The sequence below is a fragment of the Phaseolus vulgaris genome, chromosome 5, assembly GCF_000499845.2.
Source record: "Phaseolus vulgaris cultivar G19833 chromosome 5, P. vulgaris v2.0, whole genome shotgun sequence".
Taxonomy (NCBI): Eukaryota; Viridiplantae; Streptophyta; class Magnoliopsida; order Fabales; family Fabaceae; genus Phaseolus; species Phaseolus vulgaris.
Window position 1 is genome coordinate 20346364 of NC_023755.2, and position 8799 is coordinate 20355162.

At 44.7% G+C, this 8799-nt stretch overlaps 1 protein-coding gene across 1 annotated transcript; it reads right to left on the reverse strand.

Annotated features, from left to right (window-relative positions):
- Positions 1 to 3172: 3172 nt before the first annotated feature.
- Positions 3173 to 3688, reverse strand: LOC137834103 (uncharacterized). Its single transcript, XM_068642168.1, has one exon. The coding sequence runs from the start codon at positions 3686 to 3688 to the stop codon at positions 3173 to 3175; it is 516 nt and encodes a 171-aa protein (XP_068498269.1).
- Between the last annotated feature and the right edge of the window lie 5111 nt (positions 3689 to 8799).

An 8799-nucleotide genomic window follows, 5' to 3' on the forward strand; every position in this document is an offset into this window, starting at 1 on the left:
GAAGCCTTGAAGTCCTTCACCGTGCGCTTAAGTGCCATGGTTGACGATTGTCTTCCCCAAATCGTCGGCGAAGGGCTAAGGGACTCCTTGGAGAAGTTCGAACTTGATAACCAGATCAATCAGGAGGTGGCAAGCACTGCGAAAGCCGAAGCTGAGAAGACCAAATGCGACATGCTGATGCAAGGCCTCGAGTTTTCGCGGGTAGAAAACGCCCTCAAGGACGAGCTCCAAAGCGTGCGCAAAGACAACAAAGAGTTGCGCAAGAAACTTCATGAAAAACTCCAGGACGCCGTCGAGCTGGAGAACAGGATCGTCCCTCTGAGGGAGAAAATTGCCGCGCTGGAGGAGGCAAAGAAAACTGACGCCCAAAAGATGTCCAACCTGGAGAAGAGGTCAATCGAGAGGGAGACCCTTCTGGGAAAGGTTGAGCAAGATCAGGATAAGGCCTCCCAGGAACTAAGTGAAACCGCTGCTGAGCTTGCCTGAGTTCGCGAAGAGAACAGCGGGTTTAAGAAGAAGGCCGACGAGCTCGAGCTTGAAGTCACCCAGGTTCGTGAAGAGAACAGTGGGTTCAAGATGAAGATCGACGAGCTTCAGCTTGAGGCTGCCCAAGTTCTCACTTCCGGCTTTGGCGCTGCTTTGGAGCAGTTTGCTTGCAAATATCCCGACCTTGATCTCTCCGAGTTCTCGATATACAACGAGGTGGTGGACGGCAAGATCGTACCCCCAATTGACTTATCGCCTTGAAACCTCTTATGTTTTACCTTGGTCTATATGTAATAATTTTCATTCTGTTCGATACTCATGTGCACACACACATATATATATATATATAATCTTCTAGTTTATCTGCTGTGCCATCAACTGGTTTAACTGGATGGTTTTTTCTCAACTCAACGTACCTTGTACCAACCGGTACTTAACTCTCTGCAAACCACCTTAACTTAAACAAACGGTTAATTTGAAACAATAACGTTTAATACGAAATCACTTACTCGGCAAAAAGGGCTTAGGTCGATCTTAGTATCTGAAACCTCTCTCGCCCGATCTACCAAGGGCCAAAGGCATTTCTACGTCGTTGCCCAGAACTTCGTTGACGCGGCCCTTGCCATGCGATTCTCTTTCTGTTTCAATCTCACGCAATGGGCTTCTGGCTGCGTCACCTTCCTCTTAACTGAGAACGTCCCCTGCGGGACCACCTCCTGATTTCATCTTTGCTCATCTGGGAGGAGAGCTGCCTTTCGTATCTCTCTCTACCTTCCCCGAGTCTTTACCCTGAAATAACTCACATCATTGTTCCCTCATCTGGGGGTAGAGCCGGCTTTCGGATCCTTCTCTACCTCCCTGAGTTTCAGAACAATGATTTGGGTGGTGGGATGCCCTCTGCAAACCTCCCCTACCACCCTTTAACTTCTAACTTAACTGGTCTTACTAGGTCAATATTGGTGTCTCACTCAAGGGGAAAGAGTTCTTCTCCAACCCTTTTTTCCCATACTTGAGATCGTTAACACCCCTGACTTTTCAGTTTCATCTTGCCTGAACTCACTCGAGGGTGATAAGGACTTTTCCTGATGCCTCAACTTGCCCAGGGGCTACATCTCCTCCTCCCCCGGATGCACTGAGGGCTTTCAACTTGCCTCAATTCGCTCACGCAAAGAGGTCTTGCAATTTGTTCTTGCCTGTGCTCGCTCATGGCGAGTAGGACTTTAATCTTTTCTCGCCTACGCTCGCTCGAGGCGAGGAGATCTTTTAAATCTCTTTCTTGCCTACACTCACTCAAGGCGAAGAGGTCTTTTAAATCTCTTTCTCGCCTACACTCGCTCGAGGCGAGGAGGTCTTTTAAATCTTTTTCTCGCCTACACTCGTTCAAGGCGAGGAGGTCTTTTAAATCTCTTTCTCGCCTACACTCGCTCAGGGCGAGGAGGTCTTTTAAATCTCTTTCTCGCCTACACTCGCTCAGGGCGAGGAGGTCTTTTAAATCTCTTTCTCGCCTACACTTGCTCAGGGCGAGGAGGTCTTTTAAGTCTCTTTCTCACTTGGTGGCGGTCAGAAAAATTTTAAATCTACTTGTGCCTCCGATTGCTGGGTGGCGGTGAGGACTTAAAAACTTTGTTCTTGTGCCTCCGATCGCCATATGGCGATGAGGACTTAAAAAACTTCATGTTTAGAAAATTTTGTACTGGATGCATGCAGTTTGGATTTACCATTTTTCTTTAACACTACACAAGGGCGATAGGGTCTCTCCCCACAAACTTGGCAAACAGACAGCATGCAAACTTGATAGCAGGGAAACTTTGATAAACTTCGAAACCTTCTTTACTGGGTGGCCTCGTTAAAACCCTCCTTAGGGAAAAAGAGTGCCCCCTTGAAAAATTGTTTAAACTGATACATCCTAAATTGTTGGAGTTAATTGTTACTTACAAGGCCGTAACTGTAGTAAAACTTGAGATGGGTGGCGTTCCAAGTGCGAGGAATCGCCCGTCCCTCCAACGTCTCCAAGCGGTAGGCGTCGTTCCCGAGTGCTTCAGTTATTCTGAACGGTCCTGTCCACTTGGGTGACAATTTGTTTTCCATCTCGTACTGGTGGGGCTTCCTCATCACAAGGTCGCCATCTCTGAATTGCCTTGGCTTTATCTTGGAGTTGTACTTACGCTCAACTCTTCTCTTTACTGCCTCCGCCTTCACCCGCGCTTCCTCCCTGACCTCGTCCAGCAAATCCAAGTTCATTCTCCTTTCTTCGTTCGAGTCTTCCGCCACGAAGTTCTGGAATCTCGGCGAGCTTTCCTGGATTTCAACTGGGATCATCGCATCGCATCCATACACTAAGCTAAACGGGGTTTCGTGGGTTCCCGATTGTTCAGTAGTATGATATGCCCACACTATACGGGGAACCTCCTCAGTCCAAGACCCCTTGGCCTTTTCCAACCTCCTCTTCAATCCTCTCAGCAGAACCCGATTAGCGGACTCCAGTTGCCCATTCGTTTGCGGGTGTTCCACGGAAGCAAACACCTGTTGTGTCCCGATGTCCTCGCACAGCTTCTTCAACGGATGACTTGCGAACTGGGTCCCATTGTCTGATACTAGACGCTTGGGCACGCCAAAACGGCACACAATATTCTTCCACACAAAACTCAGGATTTTGTGCGCGGTGATCTGGGCCACTGGTTCTGCCTCAATCCATTTCGTGAAGTATTCGATCACCATAACCAAATACTTCATTTTCCTGATCGCCAACGGAGAAGGGCCCCAGGATGTCGACTCCCCACATGTGAATCGGCCAAGGGCTGTAGATTGACTTTAACTCTTCTGGGGGCACCTTGTGCCAGTCGGCGTGCTGCTGGCATTGCTTGCAACGCTGGGCATATCTCTTGCAATCTTCCCTCATTGTGGGCCAGTAGTAGCCTGCACGGTCAGTCCTTGTCGCCAGAGATCGACCTCTAATGTGGCTATCGCAAATCCCCTCATGGAGCTCAGCCATAATCCTCATGCACTTCTCTCCATGTACACATACAAGAAGAGGGTGTGTAAATCCGAACCTGTACAACTCGCCGTCGATAAGGGTAAACTTGTTGGAGCTCTTCTTTATCTTTCTGGCCTCTGTTGAGTCCACTAGAAGCACGTCATCCGCTAGATAGCGTTGGTATGGTGTTATCCATGTGTCTGGTTCGTGGATAGCGCAAACTCGCATCGTTCTCACCTCTTCTGCTGGGTGCACTCTGACCCTCAGCGTCCTCAAAGTTTCCTGCGTTAGGGATCTATGGCTCCTCGCCGTTCTTTCCGTCGACCTGCAAACATGAAGAACTTGGTGGTCTGCCACGAATGCTCGAGGAGTCTACAAAGTTTCTTGAATAACGGTCCTCTGTCTGTCCCCCTTGCCTGAACTGTAGAGCTTGGCTAGCAAGTCAGCTCGGGCATTCTGCTCTCTCGGCACGTGTACCACTTCAAACAAAGTGAAAGATCTCCTTAGCTCTTGCACGTACTCCAGGTAGGCTGCCATCTGCGGGTCCTTGGCTTGGAACTCGCCAGTTACCTGTCCAGTGACCAACAGCGAATCGCTCTTGGCCATCAGCACCTTCGCCCCCATTTCCTTTGCCAACAAGATACCGGCGATCAAGGCCTCATACTCTGCTTGATTATTGCTTGCTTTGAAAGCAAACCAAAGTGATTGCTCTATCAACACGCCGTTGGGTCCCTCCAAAATGACCCCAACCCCGCTGCCCAGCTGGTTAGACGACCCATCCACCGAGAGTACCCAACGAAAGTCATCCTTGGCGTTTTGAGTTGTTTCGGAAGACAGCTCGACCACGAAATCAGCGAAGATTTTTGCTCCTTGATCGATCCCCGAGGCTCGTACTTGATGTCGAATTCCGACAGTTCCACCGCCCACTTAACCATTCTTCCAGCTACATCCGGTTTCTTCAAAACCTTCTGGATGGGCAAGTCAGTCATTACGAACACCGTAAAGCTCTGGAAGTAATGGCGCAGCCTCCTCGCCGGAAATACGACCGCTAACGCCGCCTTTTCTAAGGCCTGATATGATGTGATTTCAATAGCATAGAAGAGAATGATTCTTGACATTCTTAGGAATCAACTTGAGTTGGACAAATGTTAGGCACTTTTTCTTAGAATTGGATCAATGTTCTAAGTCAAGAACTCACCAAAACTAGCACCAAATCCAAACTCACATGGAAGTTCCTCATATTGTCAAATTGAACCAACAAAAAGAGGTAAAACTTAAAAACACCGAATTGAATTGGATAAGAAACAAACTGAACCGAACAAAATGAAATTAAAAGGCAAAGAACTGAAAATACTTGCTGGAAAATAAGAACAACCGAACCAAAAAAAAACTCAAGAACACAAGACAACATGAACAATTGAAAGAGAAGGAAGGAAGGAGAAGAGAATGCTCATGAAGATTGATGCTAGGTTGGATGATCACGCCACTAGAAGGATGGTTGCTCCTAGATGAGTGTGCTGCCGCCACTTGAGGACACCATGGATCCTTCAAGATAAGACTAGAGAAGAAGGCTCAAAAGCTCTCCAATGCTCACTCAAAATTTGAGTATAGTTTCTTTACTCTAAATTCCAATCTCAATTTTACAAAGGGAGCACCTCTATTTATAGCCTAAGGTGCTGAAATGAAAGCTATAAAAATTCAAAAATTCCCTCCTAAAAAGTTCTAGAACCGGCGCCAATTACAAGGCATGAGGAAGGTGTGACCTCTTCCTTCACTTTGGCACCTCTTATTCTACTCCTACACCTATCTACTAACGCACCCCCCTCCTAAAGCTCCTAATTAAATCCTACAAGATGCTATAGCAAAAGAGGTTTCTAATGTTTCCCTCTAAGCACCTTCAACCAAAGAAATTACAAAAAGAGAAAATAATTGTCCCCTAGCTCCTAAAGCTTTGAACATGCTTCTTGTAAGCCTTTGAGGTGGGCTTTGACCTCCATGGGCATCCTCCATTTGTGCCTCTACCTCTTCTTGATCTTGTTGATTGGCCTCCATGTCCACTTGAGCTTGATCTCCATAGATGGGTTTTTGGACCTGATCTTGATCCTGGACGAGCACTGCGCTTATTGCCCTCTCAGTTATGGCAAAATACAGCCCGAGTGGCGTTGCCAAATATTCTTTGAGCTTTATGAAGGCCTCCTCACACTCCTTCGTCCAGACAAACCTGTTGTTCCTCTTCAAGCACTGGAAGTATGGGTGGCCCTTCTCTCCACTGGCCGATACGAATCGGGACAGGGCGGCCATACGCCCCGTGAGCTGTTGCACCTCCTTCACGGTGGCGGGGCTCCTCAACGCCAAAATGGCGGCACATTTCTCAGGGTTAGCCTCGATTCCCCTCTCTGACAGGAGAAATCCCAGAAATTTCCCTGCCTCCACACCAAAGACACATTTCTCAGGATTCAGTTTCAGCTTGTACTTGGCGATAGTAAAGAACAACTCTTCTAAATCAACGACGTGTTTGCTTTTTTCCGGGGACGTCACCACCATGTCATCTACGTGGGCCTGCACGTTCCTTCCCAACATGGGTGCAAGGACCTTGTCCATTAGCCTCTGGTAGGTGGCGCCCGCATTCTTCAGCCCGAAGGGCATCACCTTGTAGCAGTAGCATGACCTTTCCGTCATGAAGGCAGTCTTCTCTTCATCCATGGGGTGCATTTTGATTTGGTTGTACCCTGAGAAGGCGTCCAGAAAACTGAGTAGCTTGCACCCTGATGCACTGTCTACCATGGCGTCTATACTCGGCAAAGGATAAGAATCCTTTGGACAGGCCTTATTCAGGTCTGTGAAATCAACACACATTCGCCATTTTCCGCTACTCTTCTTGACTAGAACGACATTGGCGAGCCACTCTGGGTATTGGATCTCCCTGATGTGGTCTGCTGCAAGGAGTTTTTGCGTTTCATCTTTGATCGCCTACCTTTTTTCCTCGTTGAACTTTCTCCCTCTTTGGCGGATGGGCCTGACTTGGGGATCCATTGCTAAGCGATGGCACAAGAAATCGGGGTCGATCCCCGGCATGTCCGAAGAAGACCACGCAAATGCATCCAAGTCTCTACTTATCACCTTGGCGATTTGGTCTTGCGTCTCGCTGTCTAAGGTTCTCCCCAGCTTAAACGTCTTGTCGTTGATCTTCTTCTCGAGCCATTCCTCCACTGGCTAAGGCTTCTTTTTGCTGGAGATCAACGCCCTTGCGATACCTGTTTCCCTGGCGGTTATCTTGATGGATCCATGGAGTCCTCAAGTGGCGGCAACACTCTCATCTAGGAGCATTCCACACTTCTAGTGGCGAGATCATCCATCCTCCTTCCATCTTCATGAGCATTCTCTTCTCCTTCCTTTCTTCTTCTTCTATTGTTCATGTTGCCTTGTGTTTTGAGTTGTTTTAGTTTCGGTTCTTCCATTTTTCCAGCACCTATATTCTGTTTTGTTTCTTAATTCTGTTCGGTTCAATTGAATATTGGTTTATTTCTGTTCGGTCTTTTCAATTTTAATCTCTTTGTTGATTCAATTTGACAATATTTGGTTCATCCAAATGAGTTTGGGATTTGGTACTAGTAATTGGTGAGTTCTTGTCTTAGAACCATGATCCAACTCTAAGAAAAGTGCCTCTATATTTTCCAGCTCAAGGTGATTCCTAAAAATGTCAAGAATCTTGTTCTATGTGGCTAGTGGAATCACATCATGTGGTATCATGAGTCTTAGGTTCATTCTTGTGTAATTGTTGAGTTGTGTGCACTTTATTTCAAGAGCTCTTTAATTTCTTGCAATTTAAGTTTCTGTTTTAGAATTTTAATTGAGTATTCTTGCTGTTTTTCTTTTGCTCCAAGTGTTTGTGGAAAGGTTTATGGCACTCATAATTCTTATGAGTATAGTTGCTCTTTTGGAATGGCATTATCCTTCCTAGAGTTTACCTTAAGCTTCCTTTCACTTGTTACAATTTGTGATGTGTCTTTTAATTTTTGAATCATGTCAAGTTTTGTCTTAGTCATGTTATTCCATATATGTCATTACTTCTAGTAGTACTTTTATTGTTTTGATTGTTTCTTGCTTTGGTGTCATATAATTTTCTGATTTGATGTTGATCCTTTGTGCATTTTCTTTTTAGATTTGAGTTCATACTTGTATTCTAGACCTATACAAGTTCCAATACATCATTTTCTATTATGTCTTTGCTAGTTCATCATCCTGTTTTTTATTCCTATTAGGATTCCTCTGTTTCTGAAAAAAGTGCTTACTGTTTTTCCTTATTGCAACTGATTTACGTACTGTAAAATTCTGAAATTCTGGATTTTAGATATTCAAAGTGTTAGAAAATAATAGAAAAAAGAATCATTCAAAAATATGAAGTACACAAAAAATGATAAATAAAATAAAAAAAGTGTACATTCCTGCCGAAAAAAATACGGTAATCTGGCAGTGATTTTAAAAAATTTATTTCTCTCAATTGGCTTACTGTTTTTAATTGATTCCAGTTCCATTATTGAGTTAACATCTTGAAGTTTCTGTGGTATAAATTTCATAATCCAGTTCGCTCTACAACGTTCCAGTTAAATCAGTGAATATCAAACACAGTTTGCATAAAAAAAAAAAATTCCAGTAGCTAAATTTTTTGTTTTCTTCATCTACTCTAGTGCTTTTCCTTAGGTATTCTTTTGTGTGCCTACTTTTCTCATTGAGTTCTTTATTTTCTTGATTGTCTTTCATTCTTACTCTTTGAGTTTGTCTTACATATAGTATTCCTTTTGCAATTACCTTTCCTTGCTTATACCTTTTCTTGTTTGTCTTTATTGTTTCTTTGGTTTTGTGGTGGTTTGCTCTTAAGATTGGTGTGCTTGCTTTGACATATTTCATTTGAGGATTCCAAGGCCTCAAGATCAGATTGGTGCAAGAACATTATTTCTTTGAGAGTGATATCTTTTCAGCCTTAGTTCACTTCGGCAGTTTCATTGCCATAAGCTCACTGTTTTTGCTAATTTTTAACTTGTTTGCTGTTTTTGTGTGTTTGCTGTTTTTAATTACCAATGGCTGGATTTTCAAGTGATGCATCCTACAAGCAGAATTCTCCTTCCAAAGCTTCAATTCTTGGTGAATTACATGAAGCTCAAAGAACAATTAGACGGTTGGAGGAGAAAATGCTAAAGATGGAGGTACAACAAGCTAAACCATCTCCTTCTATCCATGATGGACATCATTCTCATAGACCATCTTCTAGAGCTTCTTCAAATGATGTTGGCCGTGAAGATGAGCATAGGAGAAGGAGACCTCCACCCCAAGTCCATGGA